General features: G+C 38.0%; 2 protein-coding genes and 2 pseudogenes across 2 annotated transcripts; 2 read left to right on the top strand and 2 right to left on the bottom strand.

Moving 5' to 3' along the window:
• Positions 1–680: 680 nt before the first annotated feature.
• LOC121757546 lies at positions 681–9469 on the top strand (annotated as a pseudogene).
• A 1343-nt stretch (positions 9470–10812) lies between these two features.
• On the bottom strand, positions 10813–13132 carry LOC121793754. Its single transcript, XM_042191791.1, has 7 exons — positions 12957–13132; positions 12829–12867; positions 12691–12744; positions 12369–12422; positions 11366–11419; positions 11211–11282; positions 10813–11108 (listed from the first exon to the last, which is right to left on the bottom strand). The coding sequence occupies exons 1-7, from the start codon at positions 12999–13001 to the stop codon at positions 10998–11000; spliced, it is 429 nt and encodes a 142-aa protein (XP_042047725.1). The 5' UTR covers positions 13002–13132; the 3' UTR covers positions 10813–10997.
• Positions 13133–15843: 2711 nt separating this feature from the next.
• LOC121795572 lies at positions 15844–18379 on the top strand (annotated as a pseudogene).
• Positions 18380–22075: 3696 nt separating this feature from the next.
• LOC121796784 (flowering-promoting factor 1-like protein 3) lies at positions 22076–22857 on the bottom strand. The gene has a single exon (XM_042195565.1). It carries the CDS (start codon positions 22720–22722, stop codon positions 22414–22416), a length of 309 nt encoding a protein of 102 aa, XP_042051499.1. The 5' UTR covers positions 22723–22857; the 3' UTR covers positions 22076–22413.
• Positions 22858–26436: the final 3579 nt, after the last annotated feature.

Raw genomic sequence — 26436 nt, 5'->3', positions numbered from 1 at the left:
TTACATTAACTTTAGAAATGTCTTCTTAGTACAATGTTTGAAGTGAACTTCTTTTTAATAAATGCTTTTGGGTCAAATATTCCTGTTCTCCCCTTTCTTCCCCGCTTCTTTATTCCTCCCCTAGTCGCGGTCCACCGTACTTCCTATCCTTAGGAAATGCGAGCGTGACATTGAATTTATATTATTCTGCCATTGGTTTAAGTAATCAAAATTAATACTACTATTCCAATTTATTAGTGCTACAAATTTGATTGAGAACTTGAAAAACAGTGAACGAGAGTGACGAGATGAAGAGCACATATATATTTTCAAGAACAGAGATGAATTTTGGGAAATTTTAACAAGAATATAAAAATTAAGAGATTTGGTTCAGATATGGAAAAAATGTTTCTCTCACAAGCATAAAAACTCCAAGCCCACATCAAATTCGAACAACAAGGGAGACTAATTCTGAAAATTCGAACAAAAACAGTGAGCCCATAGTTCAATTTCCAAATCCCTATTCTAATTTATCAGATCCGAAATACCAATATGGGAAGGCGACGCGGCTGTGGCATGTTGCATGCATGCTCATTGATGCGTAGCTTTATATGCATGCAACGTAGAGTTCGTTGGAGTTTGTTGAGTCAACTAAATAAGTCCAGCTGGATTAATAAGCACGTGATATATCCATGCTAAACATGCTGAGGTGGAAGTGACGTGGCAGGAAGCGCGGGACGCGTGGGGAGCTAAGTATAAAAAAGGAGAGCGCTGCCATCTTTTGAATTGTTGTTATTGTTGTGTGCTTGTTTCATGCTTAGATCGTGGATCTAGGGCATTTCCCTTTTGCTTTCTACTTGTAATCGTTGAGACCTTGTTCTTTCATTCAATATAGTTCCTATCGTTTCATCTTAGCTCGTGTGCACTTTTAGCTCGATTGATCGGTGTTGCGGTGAATAGAGTGATTGTTGTGAAGTTGCGATCACGATTGGGAAACCACGAGCAAAGATCGTAACATGGCAGCTCTGGAAAACTGCATTCGAACAATGACCGAATTCTCCGCCGCCACATTGAATCTGCCGGGAAAAGCTACTCGACAAGCTGGTGGACCACCTCCGCTCCTCCTACCCGCAATACTTCCGCTACAAGCTCCGGGCCGTTCACGAAGCAGGTGGAAAGAGTAATTGCGGTTCACGGCGACGAACTCAAACGACGGTGGCGATACTCCAATCGTGATCAAGCGAAGGAAGATAGACGATAAAGAGCAGAAGCTGCTTCAAATTGAAGCGGAGCACTTGAGCGGCGACACGATCGACGGCTGCTCATTGTCCTCGCTCGCGTCGTCTTACTCTTCCGGAGGCGGCGGTTCTTCTGATGAAGAGGCGTCGAAGGTTGAGTCGGAGTGTGATTTGATGAAGTCGATGTTGAGGGAGGGTTTGTGTCGGAAATCGGAGAAACTTGGAGTGGTGGATAACAAGGGTATGAAGAGGTGAATTTGACGAATCAGCAATCTAAATTAGGTCATGATGTCAATAGGAATGATAGCAAAAATGTGAATAAAAATCAGAGCAATCACAGTGGTGGAAACTGGAAAGGATGAGAATGTGATTTTTAGGCCAATGTTTAAGGATTTAGGTGGGATTAGTGAAGTGATTGAGGAATTGAAGATGGGTTTCATCTTGTCGTTGTATCAGCCCATGGGGGGATTTTACTGCACGGGCCGCCGGGGTGTGGGAAGACGAAGTTGGCTCATGCCATTGCCAATGTGACGGGAGTGCCATTTTACAAAATTGCTGCCACTGAATTCTTGTCTGGAGTTGCTGGTATGAAATCATGTTTACATATATGTAAAACTTTCAATTTTGTTTGTTATAGTGATGCATTGTTGCTATATTTAGGTTATTGTATTTGTATGGATTTTTCCACACTAATTCACTTAGGGTTAGAAATTTACAGCTCCGTCATTCATAGCCTCTACTGTTTTGCAGTGTCATACTTCTTTATAGTCTAGAATTTAGTGTCTATCCGATGATAGAATTCCATGGATGTAAATTCACTCGGGTTTCGTTTGGTACATAGAATTGAATTGGAATTGGAATTCTATGGAATTGAATTGAAAGGATTATAATTCAATTCCAAATCCTATGTTTGGTAAAATGAGAATCGATATGAAATTGAATTGACATGTTTGATGAATTCCAAATCCTATGTTTGGTAAAATGAGAATTGATATGAAATTGAATTGACATGTTTGATGAATGTTGGAGAAGATTGCACCAAATCAGGGAAAAGATATACGAGAATCAATCTTTACCAAGTATAGGAGATTTGGAATCAATGTAATTATGTTAATTAGGTTTACCATATAGATGAGTCCTTAGCCCTATATATTGACGCTATGTGTATAATGTAAATTCATTCAGAAATAATATATCGATTCTACCGATACTTTAACATGGCCTCAGAGCAGGAATGATCTTGGCTCAGAACAATATCATCATAGCCACAATATACCAAATTCTCGACCTCATAACCAAATCAACCACAGAAATCGAACCCTACATCAGAAACGATGTCAGACACCGAGAAGGATACAAAAACGGATCTGGAAACACCAACAAAGTTAAGGAACAACAAGAACGTTACTGTCACGTTCAAACTGAACGGAAAGGACTACCCGATCTGGTCCAGATTGACGAAAGTCAAGATAGGAGGCCGAGAGGCCTACGGTTGGGTAAAGAGGGAGGCTGCCCGGAGGAGTATCAACACAGCCCCCCCACCCACCGGAGACGACGACGGCAGAGCATCCGATTCGTCGACAGGAGGAGGAATTGGGCACGGCCTCGCTGCCCAGAGCCAACGCCCCAACTCGCGCGGACCACCACGACCCACCACGACCACTCACCGACCGGGAAGCAGGCCAGACAAATCCCGGCTAATCTGTTCTCATTGCGGGAAACCGAGACACTCCCGGGGGGAATGCTTCCTTCTAATCGGATATCCGAAGTGGTGGGAGGAGAAACAGAATGAGAGAGCTCAAGCAAAGCTCGCAGTCAGCGTAGATGAGAAGGGGCATCCCGCTCGAATTGGTGCCGGAAATAGGGAAACGGCGACTGGCCAAGGGAAATCGTCGGCTGGAGCGTCGACCGGCGGCGACGGCGTTTGTAGAGTCGGCAATTTCGCCGAGAGGGCGGAGGAGCTGAGGAAGACGAGCGGCGCCGTCTATGAAGGTAAAGGGTTTGGTTTAAAACCAAACCCTTGTATTTTTCCCTACTCTACTTTTGACCCCAAGAAGAAATGTTTATTACAAATTGGACCCCATGATATTTCATTTAGACCCCCAGATCCTATGGGTTATCAAACACGGCCCCAGAATATGGAAAATTCTCGAAAAAGCCCAAATATTTGCAGTTTTATGTCAAACAACCCCTTTGCACCGTTAGAAACTATTTCCGCTGCATTTCATGTTTATAATAATGATAGATCGAGCAATAAGGGTTGGATTTTTGACTGTGGAGCCACAGATACTATGACCCCGGATAGAAATGATTTTAGTAGCTATGGTGAAATTGCTGATACATTTATTAGAACTGCAAATGGGGAGTTGATTACTGTTGTTGGGTCGGGAACTATCAATATATCTCCTACTCTATGTTTGTCAAATTGTCTACATGTTCCTACGCTATCTCAGAGATTGATGTCCATAAGTCATGTGACTAGAGACTTGAATTGTACACTTCTGATGCACCCCACTTTCTGTATATTACAGGATATTCAGACAAGGAGGATTCTTGGGCGTGGCACTGAGAAACAAGGACTTTACTACGTGGATGAGATAGCTCAACATGGCAATGCGATGCTGGCTCACGGAACCACGAAACAAGAAATTTGGCTGTGGCACCGAAGACTAGGGCACCCCTCTCCTGGTTACTTTAAACTTCTTTTTCCAAACATTTCTATTCCTACCGATTTCTCATGTGAAACATGTGTTTTGGCCAAGAGTCATAGACAGTCTTTTAAGCTTACCAACACCCGTATGAATTCTATTTTTTCCTTAATACATGCTGATGTGTGGGGCCCTGCACCAATTGTTGGTGGGGGCAGTTTTCGATATTTTGTGCTATTCGTGGATGATTGCACTAGAATGACTTGGATATACTTTTTGAAACATAAATCTGAAGTTGTGGAAAAATTTGTCTTATTCTATAAAATGATCCAAACCCAGTTTCACACCACTATCAAAACCCTTAGGTCCGATAATGGGAGAGAGTTTGTTAACAATTCTATGGCCCAATTTTGTAAGGATAAGGGAATGATCCATCAAACATCCTGTGCCTACACACCCGAACAAAATGGGGTAGCCGAGAGAAAGAACAGAGTTATCCTTGAAATCACCCGGGCTCTCATGATCGAATCCAAGGTACCCAAATATTTCTGGCCTGAAGCTATAGCCACATCTGTCTATCTCATGAACCGTCTCCCTACCAAAATCCTCAACAAAAAAACCCCGCTCGATACCCTCTCCAAAATGACCAAAATTCCCCAACACCTGAACCTTTCACCTAAAGTCTTTGGGTGCACCGTTTATGTCCATATCCCGAAACACGAGAGAACCAAACTATCACCTTGTGCAACAAAATGTGCCTTTGTCGGGTATGGGATAAACCAGAAGGGATACCGATGTTTTGACCCTCTCACCAAAAAGGTCATTACTACCATGAACTGTAACTTCCTAGAAACCGAATTCTTTTACCACACCCACCTTAGTAGTCAGGGGGAGAGTGATCCAGGTAGTTCACCAGACTATCTAAGTTGGGTTGTGCCACTTCCAAACTCTTCGATTGAGGATCCAACAGAACCAGTTGTTATTGCTGCCGAGCAAGTCTCACCACAAGAGTCATCTCATCCGCCGTCCCCGGATCCTCCTTCGATGATATCCGAGGTAATTCCTGAACCCGATCCTAGTGAGAATACAGTTTCTCCTAACCCCTTGAGTCCAGATTTCCCCGAAGAAGATAATACGATTGACAGTGATACTGGAGGGTACGTTCTCCCTCATCGGACTACAAGAGGAATACCACCAAAGAGATACTCCCCTGAGAAGATTGGGAAGAAGAGCCGTTATGGAGTAGCAAATTTTGTGCAAGGGAATTTGGCTAAAATGGCACGGGCTTTCGAAGCCGCACTGTATGAGGAAGAGGAAATTCCACAATCGGCAGAGGAAGCAATGAAACATAAACATTGGAGGGATGCTATGCTTACTGAAATGAGGGCACTAATAAGGAACAATACATGGGTGAAAGGCAAGTTGCCTGAAGGAGTAAGGACAGTCGGGTGCAGATGGGTGTTCACTATAAAACATAGACCAGATGGCACGGTGGAAAGGTACAAGGCCAGACTTGTGGCTAAAGGGTACACTCAAACCTATGGAATCGATTATGATGAAACATTTTCACCTGTGGCGAAAATTAATACTGTCAGGGTCTTGTTCTCAATCGCCGCCAACAAGGATTGGCCACTTCACCAGTTCGATGTGACTAATGCCTTCTTGCATGGGGAGCTACCAAAACCAGTCTTCATGGAACCCCCACCAGGCTTTGCTAGTGAGTTCCAAGATGGAGAGGTGTGCCAACTGAAAAAGACATTATACGGGCTCAAGCAGTCTCCAAGGGCATGGTTCGGGAGATTCACGGAGGTGATGAAGAAGTATGGATATAAGCAGAGTAATTCCGATCACACATTGTTCATTAAGAAGAAAGGAGGTAAAATTACGTGTCTAATCATATATGTAGATGACATGATTATCACTGGAGATGATACAGAAGAAATGATCGAGCTAAGGAAGAACTTGTTCAATGAATTCGAGATGAAGGATCTAGGACTCCTTAAATACTTCCTGGGGATAGAAGTGCTAAGATCGAAGAAGGGGATCTTCATAAATCAGAGAAAGTACGTCCTCGACCTATTGGCAGAAGTGGGAATGATGGACTGTAAACCCGCGGACACTCCAATGGTCCAAAATCATGGGTTACAAATGAAGGAAAACGCAAGACTTGCCGACAGGGGGAGATATCAGAGGTTGGTTGGAAAATTGATTTATCTATCACACACTAGGCCAGATATTGCTTATGCTGTGGGAGTTGTAAGTCAGTTTATGCATGCACCACAAGAAGAGCACTGGGATGCAGCATTAAGAATCGTCCGATACTTAAAGGGGACGGCAGATCATGGACTTCTGTTTGAAAAACACGGGAACTTGGAGATACATGGGTTTACTGATGCGGATTGGGCAGGAAATCCGAACGATAGGAAGTCAACCGCAGGATACTTCACCTTTATTGGAGGTAATCTTGTGACATGGAGAAGTAAGAAACAGAAGGTGGTAGCACTCTCTAGCGCGGAGGCAGAGTTTCGCGGAATCAAAAGTGGATTGACCGAACTACTATGGCTAAGGAGGATTATGAAAGAATTGGGCCTAGACTCATCGAAGACCTGCAAATTGTTTTGCGATAACAAGGCAGCCATCAGCATTTCTGAGAACCCGGTTCAGCATGATCGAACCAAACATGTTGAAGTTGACAGACACTTCATAAAGGAGAACATTGAAGCAAAGATAGTGGAGATGCCATTTGTCAAGTCCGAAGATCAGTTGGCGGACATCCTTACAAAGGCAGTGAACTCGAAACTATTTCGGGAAGTATTGTGCAAGTTGAGCATCGGTAACCCTGTCGCTTAACTTGAGGGGGAGTGTTGGAGAAGATTGCACCAAATCAGGGAAAAGATATACGAGAATCAATCTTTACCAAGTATAGGAGATTTGGAATCAATGTAATTATGTTAATTAGGTTTACCATATAGATGAGTCCTTAGCCCTATATATTGACGCTATGTGTATAATGTAAATTCATTCAGAAATAATATATCGATTCTACCGATACTTTAACAATGAATATACACACAATGCACACACTATACACATTTCACATATTTTATACATTTCACACTTCATACATTTCACTTACTTCACACACTACACACATTTCACACACTTCATACACTACACACACTACACAAACTATACACATTTCACACACTACACAAACTATACACATTTCACACACTGCATATACTTCACACATTTCACACACTACACACATTTCATATACTTCACACATTTCACACACTACACATGCTACAAATATTTCACACACTTCATGCACTACACACAGTTCAAATGTGTGGTGTGTGTAGTATGTGAAATTTGTGAAGTGTGTGTAGTGTGTGAAATGCATGTAGTGTGTGAAATGCATGTAGTGTGTGTGTGAATATTTAGAATTCCACTACTTTTTATATGGAATTCAAATTGTGGAATTGGAGGATTTGGAATTGGAATTCAATTCCAAATCCGTGAATTTTTATACTACCAAACACTGGATTTGGAATTGAATGCTTCAATTCCAATTCCACACCTCCAATTCCGTGTACCAAACACAGCCTCGGGGTTTTGCTATGTTGATATTTACCCCTCCAATGTGAGGATTGCTATCGTCTTTACTTTGTAGTTTCTTACTTGTTTGTTCTCTAGAATCTAGAGAATGATAGAATTTCAATGCTAGGTGAATCGGAAGGGAACATAAGAGAGTTGTTCCGAAAAGCATACAGGACAGCGCCATCTATAGCCTTCATTGATGCAATTGCTTCAAAAAAGGGGTAACTTACAGAGGGAAATGGAGAAAAGCATCGTGACACAGTTGATGACTAGCATGGATGAATCACACGTGCCTGTAGAACCTGCTGGCAATGGTGCGAGTTCTGCAAGCTCTAATAGCAGACCAGGCTATATACTTGTGATTGGAGCAACGAATAGACCCGACGCCATGGACCCTGAATTGAGGAGGCCAGCACGATTTGATCGTGAAATTGCATTAGGTGTTCCTAATGAAGCTGCCCGGATTGAAATACTCTCCATGCTAACAAGGAAACATAGACTTGAAGGTGCTATAGATCTTCAGAAAATAGCTAGATTGACTCCAGGTTTTACAGGAGCAGATTTGACAGCAATAGCTCACGATGCTGGTATCCTTGCAAAGAAGGGAATTGCAGGCAAGAAAAGGGATGAGCTGTCCAAAGAAGAGAAGGACGAGGATCATAGTGGTTGAAGTTGCCGTGCCCAGATGAAGAAATGGAGAATCTCTATGTAACCATGGCTGATTTTGAGTAGCTTGTTCTCATTTAAATCACACACTGATGAAATAACGAATGCTTAGAAGCATTGGTTTTGTATAATCATTTTCAATGTGTAAATCGTGATTTTGATATTATTCTCCTCTCTCCTTGTCATAATTTATACTAATATCATTTTGATGCACTTGACCATTTCTTCTAAGCTCTAACTGATGGCAGGAAGCGGCCAAAACGGTCCAACTTTCTATGAGAAGAGAAGGATTTTCTGGCATACCAAATGTGAAGTGGGATGATGTTGGCGACCTGCATTTGCTCAGAGAGGAGTTCGACCATCTTATAGTTAGGCGTATAAAGAGTCGTGAAGCTTATGCGGTAAATTTGTTTTTATTTCGTAGTCCTACTTTATTCAGCTGCGTAAATTGAGTTATGCGAGTGAAATTTGATTACTTTGATTGTTTCCTAATTGTCTTTATTTTAGTAAATCATACTAGTTTGTTGTTTTGTAAAACTTTTCCTACTTCTTGTAGGCTCTTGGGTTGGACATAGCAACTTGCTTTTTGCTTTACGGCCCTCCTGGCTGCGGAAAGACATTGATCGCCAAGGCTTCATTCGGGAGCCAATTTTATACACATTCAAGGTTAGCAAATAGTAGTGCTTAGTGCAAATTTTGTTCATTCCAAATATTCATCTAAAACAGATCATGTCTTCCTTCCGTTGCAGCTGCTGGTAGAACTGGATGGCTCAGATCCGAGAAGCGGTGTTTATGTAATTGGTGCTACAAATAGGTACTACATGGATTATCAAATTTATTTCCCTTCTAATATTGCTGAGTTATTGGCAGCCCCAAAGTGATGGATGAGGCAATGCTCCGACCAGGAAGGTTCGGAAAGCTTATGTATGTTCCCCTCCCTAGTCCAGACGAACGGGGAATGATCTTAAAAGCCCTTGCTCGGAATAGGCCAGTTGATGCCAATGTGGACCTCATGGCTCTAGCCAAGCACAGTGACAAATTTAGTAGCGCTGATCTCTTAGCTGCGAATGTGCTACGAGATCAACCACCATCAATGGATACAAGTAGTAGCATACAATGGACGATCAAAGAGACACATTTCATGAGAGCGGGAGAAAATCTCGCCGTCCGTGTCGGACAAGGTGCTTTCTTCTCATTAACTACTTCTACAATTCTCCCAAATTCTCACTTGTGATGTTTTATCTTGCCTCATGGTCGCATATTTGTTTTTGGGTGCAGAAAATACAAGAATACAAGGGTTTTTTGGAAAAATTCTATGATAGGCACTTTTTGTAGCAGCAGAGATTTGGTGTAATTTTTGCATTTATTTGGGAAAAAAGATATACTATATTTTTGTTCCTAGTTTTGTTATGAAAAAAGTCCTCATAACCTCAATATGTGTCTTTGTATAGATTTTTTTTACTCCGTCTTTTGCCAAAATAGTTTTTTGTTTCAACAAAAAGATCCTCATACGCTCAATATGTGAAGGAAGATATTGATAATTACATAGATATCTTTTTAAGACCACCACTTGCAACACTAATAAATGAAGACAATCCGTGTGTGTGTGTTGGCCAAGCGATAGAGATGTTAATAATGCCTGAGGCCAAAGGTCTGGTTCAAGTTCTCCGTTGCACGACTTTTGCTGAAAATGTTGCGTCAGTACTATTTTCTAATGTGTAAATTCCATAATGGTAGAACCGTAGAAGTGATCGAACGAAGCAAAAGTCTTGAATAAGTCTCTTTCAGTTGCACGACTTTTGCTGAAAATGTTGCGTTAGTACTATTTTCTACAGGATTTAGCATGGAAGAGCTGATGAGCATCATCCCCTGCTGGCAGAAGGAGAAAATATCACGACGACATCACAGTGATTGTGATCGTCTTGGGGACGAACAAACGCATCTCGAAGGCGTCAACGTTGTGTCTGTGAAACAGGCCAACTTTTTGCAGCTTCTTAGCTTTAGATTCCCTCCTTAGATAAAGGTATGTGATAAACTCGGGGTGTACATATATCTTCTTATAACGTTGCCAAAATCGGCTGTTTGTATGTGGATTGAATGTCTTCATCTGCAAGGTGTAATAATGCCTTTGCCATTCTTTTTTGCTTCTTCCTTTTTTTTCATCAAGAGTCAAGAAGCTTGATTCTGAAGATTATTGAATTTGTGGGAGTACTTTTTTTATGGATGAAAATAGCATTTGCAGAAAGGTTGTACTGTGCTAGTAATATCGAGAATCTCTTCGGTTTTTGATCTCTTTCGAGTATAAAACTTAAAAATGAAACTAAAATCGTTGTGTTTTATGCTCGTGTTGGTGCGACTTTTCGACGTATAAGGCTTTGGTGATAGCGGAATAGCGATTTTAACCACTCCTTTTTATATAGTACATAGAATTGTATTGACTCAATTATTCAATTTCAGTTCGTATTCAAATCATTGTAGTGGGAAACGGACAACTTCAAGGCTATTATTAATGGTGAAAATATTGAAATGTGAAAGGGGTTCTACAGCTATTAAATTAAATGAATTGTTTACAATTCACAATGCAAAAATAAATTATATTCCGAATAGCAATAATGAGAATATTGCCAAACAAAAACCTTAGCAACTGTGAGGAATTAACAGCAGAATTCAAATGAAAATGCCTAAATAATTTAAAATTTGGATAGATGGAAATATATTAGCATCACTGTTAGTGTTAGTGATAGAGGGCTTAATGTCACGTGATGAAATTGAGAAGAGAGTTCAGACACATAAAAATTTGGGATGGCAAAAGAAGTCATCCCCAATAGTAAACGATGGAGGAAGAATTCAATCTATTCATGAATCATGACTGATGAGTTGCTTTACCCTCGTCTTTTGGTGAATCTTGATCTACACTCTTGTTGGCTTCCACGTCTCTCGTGCCTCCGAGCTCCTTTGGTTCTCCAAGATCATCCTGCAGTTAAGAAAGATTTGAATGAATGGAGTAGAGCATTTGCAAAAATCTCATATTTAAGCTAAATGAAGAAGCCATGACATGTTGGCATAACATACTGACCCCTAGATTTTTCAGGCTGGCTGCAACGTCTTCCTGCTGCTGTTGGAGAGTAGTCCTCAGCTCTTGAAATTCCTTTGTGTATCAAACAAACAAGGATGTGATAAGTGTGTGTAATATTACAAGGCATGAGTATGAAGCGAAGGAGGGGAACTGACTGTTCGTAGCTGATCAACTTCAGTATTTAGTGACTTCTTAAGCTCTGAGAGCTCCTGTAGGAAGACAGGGAATGGGTTACTGGATCATATGTGAGGATTCAAGTATCAAATTCATCAAGTTTAGATACAAATAAAGTTTTTGATCACTATTGATTGCTATGTCCAGACAATTTTGCCGTTTCTGGCTGAGACAGCACACAGCTCTTGTAACAGAAGCACGACAACTAAGTTCCAAACTTCTTATATGTGTTTACTCCATTGTAGTACTACAATTCATCCATAGAACTAATCTAAATTTGACAACAACTCAAAAGGCTCAGATTGACATCCAAGAGACTAAGTGCACCCAAAAATATTGTTCAAGAGTTTAGCCAGAGGTGGTTAATGATACTCAACACGAATATGTATCATGAGTGTTACAAGAACAGCATCAAACTTCTTTTGCCTGTTAAATAAATTCAGACTTTCACATCACTCTCATGATCTCACCAGTTGCCCTATTATCCTTTTGTTTGGACTAACATGCATCTGATTTTAGCTCATTGCCATTGATTAATCATGTATAAGGATGGCTTTCTTGTCTTACATCCAAATCCCAGTTCATTGCTCACACTGGTATAATGTCTGATGGAATGATGGTATCAGACACATCACACTTGAGCTATAGTTGGTCTAATTACATCCTAAGCACTACAAGGTAAAGACCTTTGTTAGTTTGTAGTTTGACAATAAGATAAAAACGTATTCTTGACATCATCCAAATGCATGTAGCATAATGATTGTGTGCTAGCAACTCCATCCAAACTAACAAATTCTGTTTCAAGTTACAAGAATAACCTAAGCCGACTATTTCCCACAAAGAACAGAAAACATTTCCACAATCTATGAGACTCAAGATTCGAGACTACAGGACAATAACAAATCAGAATGATAGGCTACATGTTACAAGGCATATCGACTCATCAAGCCATTCAATATCTCCGAAAGAATTACCAATACTTACATCACGGTAAACCTTAACTTGCGTATCCAGCTTCATTCTCCAGCTTTGGAGGTCCTAATTCATTGCAAGAAAGGAACAAATTGAATAAATTACTGAACTCAAAAGCAAGAAACAGAACACTACCCCATCCCATGTAACATAGTACCATATAATTTAGTTAACCAATTCCAAACCCTTCATTAGTTCAACTAGCCCTAGTTAATTTCTTCAAAACAGTAAATTAACTAGCCCTAGTTAATATGAAAAACCAGCAAACACCTGATTCAGTCAAAACAGTAAATATGAAAAAACGCATCAACCAGTGAAAAATTGTGCAGAAAACCTGTTTAAGATTCTGTATTCTGCTGACAAGCTCCTGCCGGGATTCGGCCAATTCCTGCAATACCCAAATTCAAAATTAAATATCCCTACTCAAAACACTATCTGAAACCCGAAAAAAACATAGAGTTGCAATCGTTACCGCTATCTTGGGATTCATCGGCGTCACATTCTCCTTTTTCTGAAAAATAAGGGCAAAAATCAGAAACTAAAAGAAACAAACGACTGAATGAATGAACAAACAAAGAAGATCGAATTGTTACGCCATGCCTCGGAGAGAGGAGCTGGAGGAGGAACGGATTCCGGAAGTTCCATCGGAAAATCTGCAGCTAAATTGGAACCGGATTTGGGGGTTTGGGTATTCAAAAAGGCTATAGCAATAATTGAAGCAATAGAAAACCCCACTGCCTTATAAAAGTTGAATTTCGAGTTCAAACTTAAGGCGGGCGAATTTATATGCAGTTTTACAGGTAAAAATATATTCTCAAATATCCTTTTTAAAGCATTTCAAAGGGAAATAACTACATATTTACCTTTTCTTCAAAAAAATTCATGCTCCAATGAAAATGGTATATTGGGAGGTATTATACATTCTTTCATTTTGAGAAGACATCTTCTCGGCAAAAAAGGGTACTATGTTAGTTATTTTTATTTGCCTTTTTAATTTATCTTTTTTCCTTTGAGTACATTACTTTTTGAGAAGGTATAATTACCTTTTTGAGAAGGTAAATGAAAAATATACCTTCTCAATTTACCTTTTCACTTTAAGATTTAGGGTCTAGGTTTACCGATTATTGCTAAATTATTCGAGTATTGCATTGCTAGGTATTGGACTTGGCAAAACTCAGGTATCATGTATATGTGATTGGGGAACGGGTAAACCCGATTAATACAAAAGTTCGGATAGGGTATCGGGTATATGTAATGAATGCTAAGTTACTCGAATTATTGCATTGTTATATTTATGTTTCACATTTTTAGTTCGCAAATGTTAAACTGCCCAATTACTGCTAAATTACTCGATTTACTGCAATGGGCTATGTGTGAACTGAATCATAATTTGTGCAAATAATGTAGCAATCTTCAAAAATATCTCAAATAATGCCTCAATCTTTTCACAGTGTAGCAGTACTAGCAAATAGTATATGAATTTTCAATATTTAATGATTCGAAAGTCGAAATTTGTACAATAGTTATGCTTTGGAATAACACATTTTTCACCTTTTGAAAGAAAATTAATTAACTTGGCACAATCTCAAAATTTTTAAATATTTTGAAATATTCAGATCATAAAATGTAATATATCCCAACCTAATTATATGTAAAATTGGCCATATTTTGGAGTTGAAGAACATTAAAATTTAAACACAAAATATCACATATTATAAATAGAAGATTACGTGTACAAGTATTGACTTAGTGATAGAGTGATTAATGTTGGAAGCTTCAAATCCGAGCCTGCAAAGGTATTTTTTCATCCTAGTCTTCAAAGGAACTCAATTCAATCATGATTAGGCGTTTTAAGACAGCATTGAAGTATTACACAACAATTTTAGCCAAGTAATTACACTAAGCATAGGAATAATTATTCTTCTATTAAAAGCAAACCAAGCTAGTAAAGCGTATTTTAATGATCATTACTAGTTGTTCGCAGCCATGATATCTTACTCTTACCCATTATTCCTTAAACAGTGGACTACGGCAGAGTCTAACTTCTAAGGATGATTGAGTTGTGAATTTTTAATGGTAGTTATGAAATAAAAACGTATATGTATGTATAATTGGATGAATTGATCTAAAAAAAATCAATTTTTTTGCATGATGGAGTACTAAAAACCTGGACTTGATGCATAAAGTCATTGCATTTACAACAAAATTAACTAAACTTGAATTTAAATGAAATTTTCAAATTTTCAACACTATATATTTGGCACTTTCGTCTCAAAAAAATACTACTACTACTACTACTAGCTACTAGGTTGCTTTTTGACCTTCTTTTGGTTGGGCCCAATATAAACAATATTCACATCGTTAAGATTTGGGCTTGTGTTAAGTAATGTCCCAATATAAAGCGCGCCATTCTATTCATAATTTCATTTGAATTATTATAGCTTTTCATTTACAATATAAAAATTAATCATGATATGCCTATGAGCCTATCGGATTGTATTTTTAAAAAATACATTTTGGAGATTAAAATTTAGAATTTGATTTTGGGATTTAACTTGGGGACTGTATGGGTCATTTATTATGGATAATTTAGTAAATTAATGAGTAAAACAAGGATTTGATTAGAATTAACATTTTGATTATTTCTGTCTTGTAGATAAAAAATAAGGAGGCCAAACATTGTAAATGCAAATGGAGTCTACAGCCATTATTTAAATTTGACTAGTTTTTACATAAATCAATCTCCATGATACTAACTGTCAAAGTCAGGATTCATAACCGTTTTCAATTATTTAGACAAATCTATCTCTCAAAATCCAAGTCAACAAAATCGTACTACTAAAATTACATTATGTATTAAATAAAAATAACATATTGAATTGATTCTTTCCCTACTCCTCTCTCTCCATTTAAAGATAGATTTCAATAAGCTACCTTACTTGCACAGCAAAATAATTTTATGTTTCACACATTACAAAAATTCCATACCAAATTATTTGTTTGGAGGTATACGATACATATGACATACTCATTAAATAGATACAATTGTCCAAATTTGCTACGCCAGGAATTATCACAAAAATATAGTTTTGGATGTCTAATATATTTCGATAATTTGTTTTCAGCCTAAAGTATATAATCAAACAACTAATTGCATTGATTTAATTATTTCTATATAGAAAAAAGTGCATTTAATTCATTTTATAAATAAATACAGCAAAAATGAAAGAAGTTACTTGATTAAACAACGCGTTTTTTTCAATCCTGAAGCAATCTAAAAAATAGGAATATGAAGTGAAATATTATTGAAAAATGTAATCTAGATTCTAGAAATTAGACTTGGCCTTCCTCATTTCATCAACTATTCAAAATTTCAAACGAATTCACTCGGTGAAAATCACAATTATAAATAAAGAAACCGTGTTTCAAATGGTTATATATCAAAATTTAGAGGCAAGAAAATTATTAATACAAGAAGAATAAAAATTAAAAGAAATCAAGAAAGTAATCAATAAACATCAACGTCCAATCAGAAGCAGCCCACCACCCAAAACCGGCGGCTCAACGTTAAAGAAACGAACTTTCTTCGACTGCTGCGGCGGCGGGTTTCGCTAAATCGCTGCTCAATTCAATTCTGCTGCGGGAATCGGTGAGTCGACTCAGCGATGGGCCAAGAATCGTTCATATACAGCTTCGTGGCGCGTGGCACGGTGGTGCTGGCGGAGTACACCGAGTTCACCGGCATGCCGCTCAGTGCTTGCAGCGGCTGCCGTCGACCAACAACAAGTTCACGTACAACTACGATCAACACATTTTTAACTTTCTAGTTGAAGATGGATACGGTAAAAATTCTGTTTTTTGCTTAAGCATGATGTGGGCTGTCTGAATCTTTCATGCTGCTATTGGTTTTGTTGATTTGGGTTGGAATTTAGGGGAATGAGGGTTGAATTTGAGCTGGGATTTTCTTGGGTCTGAGGTCGCAAGGTGGAATCTTGAGTTTTGACTGCTTTCTTTAGCTACAGTTTCAAGAAATTTCGGTAGTTTGCCAATTTTGATAATTTGTTATGCTCTTTTTGGGTTGCCAAGATTTGGGAATTTGATCTTTTTAGGTTTTGATTATGGACAGGGGAGAGATGTTTACAATTCATAGAACTAAGCTTATGCTTTCTTGATTTTTCATTTGGTTTTGGTTTTCTTTTTCATTGCCTGAACTGCTTAAGTTGTGATTCATTTCATAGACGTAGAACTGTTTTACTTAGAATTGTGGGAAGAAAAAAATAGAGCAATACTACTACATAAGTTATGTCCTGTTACATTGCAGTTTTCTTGCAAAAGAGTCTTGTGTATTTGATCATTTTCTGATCTTGTATGGATAAGGCGGAAGCAACTGAGATAAGTATGCCGTGGCTGCAGTTGTTTGTGTAAAGAAATTGATCTTTTGGGAATTGAGTGATTGTAGAATGAACAGTAGTACTATATCTTAATTAGCCTCCCACTCTACATACTTCAATCTATAAATGTGTTTCAGCCATTGTTGATTGATCATGAAGCTAGTTCAAGATGCTTTTTGTGAATTTTGTTGGTTTCTAATCAATGCCTGGTTTTGGCTGAAAACATCAACCGATTTTCTCCTGCATCTAAAGATGTTTTTATAATGTTTGGAGTATCGAACTTTGAGGGGTAAATAGTCGTCTGCTGATCAGATCCGAGTATTATATATAGGCCAAAGAACAATGATCATCACAATCTCCCTACATGTTGCTGTGTGTTCAAAGCAATTTGCTGTTTTCATTCTTTCTTGTTCAAATCATGTAAATGATGAAAATAAAGCACATAACTTATAATTCAAGAAGCAGAAGCTAAAGAATTATGTATTAAGCTCTGAAAATTGATTTTCCTGAACTTGTGGTTGACACCATGCTTACCTCTCATGCAGCTTACTGCGTCGTTGCCAAAGAATCTGTTGGGAATCAGATCTCAATCGCACTTTTGGAACGCATTAAAGCTGATTTCAGGAAAAGATACGGCGGTGGTAAGGCTGATACAGCCATTGCCGAAAGTCTCAACAAAGAATTTGGGTAAATTTCTCATTCCCAAAAGACAAAATATGATTTTAATGTTTAGTGTTTGACACGAGCATTGGCAAATACGTATAACTCGAAAAAAATTCACGCAGGCCTCTAATGAAAGAACACATGCAATATATCATTGATCACGCTGATGAGATCGATAAACTATTGAAAGTTAAAGCCCAAGTTTCCGAGGTCAAAAGTATTATGCTGGAGAATATAGACAAGGTAGGCAAAAGGAACTGCACTCACGAATATACGACACTCTTCTTTGCTGCTTGTTACGTTACTGCCTTCGCTAAATGCAGGCGTAATTGTTCTACCTTTTCTCATAATTTGATAAATCGTAGGAGTATATGATTTTTTCGATTTCTAATGGCTCTTATATGATTCTGCATATCAAGTGCTTTTAAGGCGTTCCATCGTCTCAAGTAATAACACTGCACGCTTCACATCTACATGATCTCGACACATGGATTCGAGCTGATTTTTTTTATCTGGTTTTAACGTTCTTATCCTCTGTATGTGCTTCTTGCAGACTATAGAAAGAGGCCAAAACCTAACTGATCTCAACGACAAGGCTCAAGACCTGCGCGAATCGGTTAGTTTGAGCTATTTTTTCTTCCTTTCTCTTCCCCACACCCTTCTGGAATCTAAGCTCTGAGCCCATTTTCTCGTCTCTGCAGGCTCAAGTGTTCAAGAAAGGAGGGGAACAACTCCGGAGAAAGTTATGGTACAAAAACATGAAAATGAAGTTGATTGTGCTCGGAATCATCTTCCTCCTCGTCCTCATCATCGTCCTCTCTATTTGCCGGGGGTTTAAATGTTAGTATTCTCGGCCTCTGTCTGGACTAGACTCGCTCTTCGGTGGCCATGTTGTTGGATTCCCATGTAACTGCTTCAACTGTTTTTTTCCATGTAAAATAGACACAACATATATTTTTTACTTGGCAATTTTATAGTATAAGAAATGATAGAAGATGTGATTGATACAAATTTGAGAAATACTCCATATGTTTGTTCATAAATTTTCTAAAACGAGATTGTTAATCACTTTGGAAAAAAGAAATTCGTCTAAAAATAAATTAGATATTATGTCATTTTTTAATAACACCAAGACGTGTTAAGCTTGAGATGATTCTAAGATAGGTTACTTGATTGAGAATATTATCATTTTTATTCTTGAGGCCATCCACTACGCTGTCTCTATACCGTCCATTAACTACTATTTGACCACTATTTGAGGGTCCCACTGTCCTTTTTTCCTACATCCCTTAACTAAGGGACAGAACCTGCAACGCTCCGTCCCTTAACCGTCCCTTAATTACTATTCATTCAATTTCATTATTTATTTTTTTCCCAACCCAATTCAATTAAAACAACCACACTTTATTAAAAAACACACTTTATTAAAAAACACAAAACATAATTTAAAATATAAATTTAAAGAAAAATAAAAAAACTACTCTGCCGGCTAATCAACCTCCAGAGGCGGTCGAGGTTGAGGGGGAGTCGGAAGGCCAAGTTGTGTTGCCATATGCACAATTCCGTTCCACCAGGCCGTGAATTGGGCGTACGAGAAGCGGGAAGTGTCCGCCATTGTGGCGGTCATGTACGCCACCATAAGTGTGTCCGAGCCTCCCCGCGAGCCCGATCCCGAGGCCGGCTGGCTTGATTCGCCTCGGCCTTTCCTTGCTCTAGCCGCTTTCGCCGCCTTCGTCCCTTGCGGCCGACGACACCCACTCGCGGATCCTCCAGCATCGCCTACCGTACCCGCAAACTCCTGGGATTCAGGCTCATGTTGGCTGATGCCCTCAGCGGTGTCACCACCAGACGAGTATTGGCCACTCGCCGTATGCTTCGTGCGCTTCGAGGCTGAGCCCGAGCTGGAGCGGAAACCGCCGGCCCACCGTTCCTCGTCCTTGACTGCCTGCCAAACATCAACAAATTTGAATTGATGACGTTCGTCCTGGTAGTAGGCGCGCAAAGCGGACGTCAAAATGTCGGTTGCCGTGGCGCCGCTTTGGTAGCGCGCCTCTTCGGCCGAGTAGATGCCGCAGAATTTTTTGACCTGTCGGTCGACTCGGTCAAAGTGAGAGCGGAGCATTTTAAATTTGCGCTTGCGGGAGCCTTTCGGCTTTATCTGGTGGTAGACCTCACATACCTTTTCCCAGAAACACTTTCGGGATTGTTGATTTCCGACGATGGGATCATACGAGACGGTGATCCAGGCGTTGTACACCGCCAGTGTTTCGAGGTTGTTGTACGGATGCCGGCCTAGATCCTCTTCCTCCTCGTCCTCGCCCGCCTGGGGTTGTACACCGCCTCGGCCACCTCCACCGCCTCGGCCTACTCCCGACGTGGGATCAACGGAAAAATCCTCCCGGATCTGGGATAATCCCTGCGAATACCGCGGGACGGAGGGACGGACATATGCATCAAGGTCAAAATTGGCTGGTTGGTACCCCCCGGCGTCGCCGAACCCTGGGTCCCCGGCGTTGACGAACCGGAACCGCCCAATGTGTTGATCATGGTCTCCCAATCGCCGAACGCGTTGAGATCCCACCCACCAGAGCCGGAACCGCCGTAGTTGCCATCGCCGTCGCCGGACATCTTGAGTTGTTATATGAAAATTTGAGAGAAAATTTGAGAGAAAATTTAGATGATAGGAAGAATAGATGTGTAGTTGTGTGTGAAATGAGAATGAGTTTAGGAGTATTTATAGAGTAAAAAAAGTAATTAAAAATTAAAAAAAAAACAAAAAAACGGTATTATTACCGTTAGAAAATTTTTTTCTTTTATTTTTTTAAAAATTCGATTTTTTTTAAAAATTATTTATTGCGTCAGCACGTGACGACGCCCACTCGCGGGCCGGCGAGTGGGCGGCACGCACGACGCCGGGTCGCGCCACGTCGCCTAGGCGCGTGGCGAGACAGCCCGTCTCTTGGCCCGACGAGACGCGGGACGGCGCGGGACGGCGAGCTGCAACGCGTCGCGCCGAGGTCCCGTCTCTCCGGGACGGGACGCGAGACGCCGGCGAGACCCGTAGTGGATGGTCTGATTAACGAAAAAAGTTATGATTACCTAACTTATGGAACTTAAATCACCTTTATGTGGGAATATGAAGACTTAGTACGTAGGGGTAGGAGGGGTGAAAAATTAGTCCTAATTCCAGAAAACATGGTGGGCAGCAGAACCACTCAAAGATTAAAAAATACTTCTCTTAAAGACCATTCTTTTGTATAAACATATTCTTGGAGATGGAACAAATAAAGTACGGTAGTAGTATAGTAGTACTATTTTTCTTTCCTAAAAGTATTGTAGCTTAATGTGTATGGAAAAATAGGGTTGTCATTCTCATTATATTCTGAATATTTAGGGTTAGGGGGAATATGTTTTTCTTTTCTCATTATATACATTTTTATAGGAGAGATTAAAACTGACTTTTGGGGTTGGAAATCACCAACCCCTTTTGAAGAATCTTTGTCAAAAAGGGAGGTTTTAAAGTTGGAATAATTTACCAAATAATATAGGAGTAGTATTTCTTTATGAAGAATATTATGCCTGACCAAACAGTAGATACTCCCCACGCTGAAATTGCCCTAAATATAATGTGGAGACCAATATAATTATGGTGAAATAATTAATGAGAATATAAATATGTACTACTCACGAAAATTATCATATAATATGACTACATGTCTACACGTAAATTTAAACAATGAGAATACAAGTATATATATGTACCCACGAAATAATCACATAAAATGACTACACTACACGCTTCAATATGCATGTCCTTATATATAGTCATATATATAGATGAGGCAAATTGGGTGATATAATGAATTATATAATACTACCTCCGTCCCATGTTACTCACAGTTTTTCTGTTTCGACCCGTTTCAAACTACTTGTACTATTTCTATTTTAAGTATTAATTAAGGTATTTAATTAAGATATTATAAGTAATTAATTAAGTGTTCTCTTATTACATAATTTTTTTATACTAATTATCCAATCCTGAATTCACGATCTAAAATAAAAAAATGTAAGTAACATGAGATGGAGGGAGTATTAATTGCATGATCCACCAAGCTCAAACTTTGTTAATTAATCCACCAATAAATAAGGTAGATTAGCAGACTAATTTGAGTTCAGTTTTTGTTTCTCTTGAAGCAATTTTGGTCATCCTCCTCTTCATGATGCTTTCCTACGCTCTTGATAAAACGTAGTCTTTAGCAAGGAGTGAACATTCAAATTTATGTTTAGATTTTTCTATCTGAATATATGATTTATAAAAATAAAAAAGTACAGTATGAACTGAAAAAATATAGTAGTAAAAATTAAATGCAAATGTAATTATTATTAGTTACTATGATTTTTCTTTATATGTAAATACCCCTCCCCCCCTCATCGTAATTGTATGAGTTCACCATATTCTCGTAGAGATTATTGGATGTATAGTAATTTTTACATCCTTTGTTTTTTTTTTGTGATTATTATATGTGTGTCATTTCCCGGCTCCCGCACTAAGAAATTATAAGAAAATAGAATGAAATTTTGTTCGTTCAAAGTTTCAAACGTCATATATGTAAAGCTCAACAAAAATATTGTAAATCAAGCACAAAATCAACGGTTCAAAAAATATAACCTAAATCACCATCTCTTTAGAATTTATAGTTTATATCAATAATAAGCAAGTACATTTCACATAATGTGGCATTAGCTTGAAAAATTCAAACTAGACGACCTTGTACACTACACTACACTTTAAATTCCCACAATATACATATCTTATTTCATTTCTCTTACAACACATCAACCCAAATCAAGCAGATATTATACAATACTAATATTGTTTCACACAAAAACAAAGATAAATTAAAAACCCTGACCTTGGGCAACATCCCTATATCACACACACAAATTTAAACACACAAAAATAAACCCTAGAAATTACTTAGGTGCATGATCACATCACATTACTAAACATCTCTAACTTCAAACTCGTTCCGATTCTTGACAACGATGTCGTACATGTGCATGGACTTGAACTTGTTGAAATCTTTGGGGAGAGAGATGAGATGGACCGTTGATCTCTTGTGAAACTGCAGAAGCTCAGGATCATCATAGTACCTCTCCCATCCAAGATCCAATAATTTCCTCTCCAACATAGCATATGATGCAATCACCTCGTTCGAGGGCACGTGGACTAGCATTTTCTTGCCGTGGCATTCTCCAGTGTTCTCCACGAGTCGAACGACACCATTCTTGAACACCCAAACCCCAGACATTGTTCAAGTGAAGAAGGAAATTGTTGTGGTGAATTTGGAAAATTTGTTGAGTGAGATGTGGTGATTGTGGGGATATATATAGGGGTTTTTAGGCTAGTGTGTTGTGGAATTTTCCCCACTTTTTATTATTTTTTGCTTATGGGGAAAAGCTGTGTTCAAATAGGTGGAGAAAGTGTCTATTTAAGCTAGGGAATAAGCTACATATGGAATTGATTTGTTGCTTTTTTTTTTAATTTTGTAGGGAGGGTTTAGAACTAGGTTCTTTCTTGTAGTAATATTAAATGAAAAAGTAAGTTTTATTTATCTAAGACAAAAAAAACTAGATTGCAAGCTTTATTTGGCCATTTAGCTTTATTTGGCCATTTATTGTAATGCCATAGTGTGTAAATTAATTAAACACAATTAATATAATATACTTGATCTTTGTCTTAATGGGTTCTCAAAAACCTTCCCCCATTATATTCTTTCAAGAAAGTATTCACACACATGTACACATATATGTACTTCATATGTGTGTCTATCATATATAGAGATGGATTGATTATTGTGAGAACTTTTTTATCATGAAAATACTGCATTAAACGTATGAGATTATTATAGTAAAATTACTTTACGCGTTCAGTGCAATATATTCTCACATACTCACTTTGATAAGAAGGTTCTCTTTCTATATAAGAAAATTCTAAATGGGAGGATCTGTTCTCAACTTATGCATATATTATATCCTTAATTAAGCATTTGCAACAAGATTGAGTTTTGATCAAAGAACATAGAGAGTCTATCTTATTCTAATGCATGTGCCTATCTTATTCTAATCCATGTACTTATTTATGCATACATAGACTTTAATTAGGTGGTACTCTCTCTCTCTCTTTATCTCTCTCTATCTCTAAATAAAAATATATTGGATGGTGGAGGTAGAGAATCAGAGTACCAGATCTGGAATAGGAGAAATCATGAATGATCAATGTTTCCAGCAATGAAAAGACAATAAATTTTGCAGACTGATCAATAAAAAGGAAATAAAGAAAATAAGTTTCACCTAAATGGAAAAATGCATGCATGGCATGAGAGTGAAAAAAGCTGTTATGGGGAACTCTCTTGCCCCATACTTTATGTATAGGATAAGAGAATCATAAATATCACCAAACAAATGTATACAAAATCTTGATGACCATATTATATTTATTATTAATGTCAATTATTTTTTTAATCTCTACAAATGATTACTGAGAAGGAAGAGTGAAATGTATAGAAGCCCATTAAAAGAAAGGAGTGGGCTTTGGAAAGCCTCTTATCTTCATATATAATTCTCAATGACCCAATCTTATCTACACAATATAAATTTGAATTTATAGGATAGTTTGCATTAGTATTCGCTAGGAGAATATGTTTTTGTCAAGAATCTAGAATCTAGCTAAAATTGGGGAGATATGTATATTGTATAGCCTTTGAGGTACTTTTCAATATTCAAATTCATGGCTATATATAATGCAAATTCTTTCTAGAGTTAGAAGCAAATTGTGGGAAATGTAGGTGTGGTTTGCATGAGTCTATATAGGACTACTTCAATTTTTTTTATTTTTTATTTATTTTCTATGTACGATATCATGAATGTGGAGCTAATGCAGGTGTGTCTATCGAATATTATACTAAAGGGTATGCGTACGGTCGAGTCCATTTTTTTTCAAATTTTATTAGTATTATTGTTTGTATACATTTGGAAAGGTGGTGAGAAAACAATTCTAGTATACATGAAAAGATGAAAGACTTGATTAATTAGTTTGAGTCACGTGGAATATTAGATTTGGGAGAATAATATTAAGATTTAGCAAAGCATAATATCGTGGATCAAATTTTTGATGAATATATATATATGTATGTATGTTGTTCACGTGGGTGTGCCTCTTTTTTCTAATTGTTTGTTGAGAACAATATGGGACGGTGGCAAGTTGATAGATACCTTGTAAAATTTGGTAATCTCCAAAATAAGATACTCCACAAATTACAGATACATAATTAGTGGACCATTAGGGGTAGCCAGAGTTGCAAAAATAACATATTTTTTAGAATATGAAAACATAAACCTAATATTTCAAAATATCTGCGATTTATATAGCTGCAGCCATTATACTAAATAATTTCTTAAAATTTGGTAGGAGTTGCATAAATTGAGGAGTTCGGATTGAGAAGAATCCAATTTTATGGGATTCTCTAATCTCTATACAACCCCATGCACCCCATATGGGAGAATATTTTGCAAATTCATAAAATTCTTGATCCTCAAAAAATAACTATCATGACATGTAGAAGCTCTCGCTAAGGAAAAATTACCTCTATTGCATGTTAAGAAGAGTTATATACTATCTCAAAGTTGTAGACCTCAACAAATTAATTAAGAAGATTTTGTCAGAAACAACATCAACTTTTATCTTAGACTGCCATCACAAAATCTTGCATGAAAACAGTTTATCATGGACAGGAGATAGTCAAACAATATTATCTAAAATGCAAAACGGTCTAAAATTGCAAAACGATTATTGGATGCCGCCTACCCAAGCATAAATGAACTTAGAGTGAACTTCGAGATAGTCAAAAGGTCTTAGAATGGGTAGGCGACATTGAGATAGTCAAACTTTGATTTGACTAGGGTTATTACCGAACCAACAAATAATTCATTATTAGATAGCATGGAGTTCATTTTAAGACCGTTTTACTTCATTCTTTCTAAAGTGCAAAACGGTGTAAAAATGAAGTCTGTATAAAATGAAGTAAAACAGACTAAAGATGTTCCAAAATGAACTTTAACAAACTAAAAATGAAGGGTTCGGCACTAGAAATTAGTTCGACGTTGATTACAATCCTTTCTCGAATCTCTATTAAAATGAAGTCTCGCATTGCTTACAACAGCTCCAACTTCAGCATGTGAGGCTGTCTTTATTCCGTACCCAAACCAACCTGATTCTCAACTTTCTAAGTGGAAAAAGGTGTATTTCATAATATTGGAGGCATTAAATTTCTAACCTAAATCTAAAACTAAGATAGATTATATGTTTCTGCAGGTTAACTCCAAGAGAATTGAAGGCCATAAGGACTGGTTGTCTAGGCCGATCAAGAAGACAGGCGTGAAGAGTTGTGAAATTGAACCAATTTTTATCTACAATTGAAACGAAGAACATAAACTTTGAATTGAACCAATTTTTTTTTTCTTCAATGGAGAATCGAAGAGCTATAAGGCCATCCACATCCTCGTCTCAATACTGTCTCATCCTTTAACTATTCATGGGCCCCACTGAACTCTTTATCCCATCTCTTAATTAAGAGACAACACCTGCAACCATCCATCTCTTAACCATCTCATCTCTTAACTATTCATTCAATTTCATTTTTTATTTTTATTTCCAACAAATTCAATTAATAAAACACGCTTCATTAAATAAAAGAAAATTACAATTTAAAATCCTAAAAAAATAAAAAAAACACATAATTAAAATCTTAAAAAAATAAAAAGACATAATTTTAAAAACGGTAATATTACCGTTTTAAAATTTTAATTTTTAAATTTTTTTTCGGAAAATCGATTTAAAAAAAATATTTATTGCGTCAACATGACGACGCCCACTCGCGGGCCGGCGAGTGGGCGTCACGCCTCGCGCCAGAGCTCACCAGCTTCATCGAGGCGGAGGGACACGCGACGTGACGGGAGGGCTGCAT

This window comes from Salvia splendens, chromosome 1 (genome assembly GCF_004379255.2).
Source record: "Salvia splendens isolate huo1 chromosome 1, SspV2, whole genome shotgun sequence".
Lineage (NCBI taxonomy): Eukaryota > Viridiplantae > Streptophyta > Magnoliopsida > Lamiales > Lamiaceae > Salvia > Salvia splendens.
Note: the sequence above shows the minus strand (reverse complement) of the source record. Positions and strands in the feature narration are given on the sequence as shown.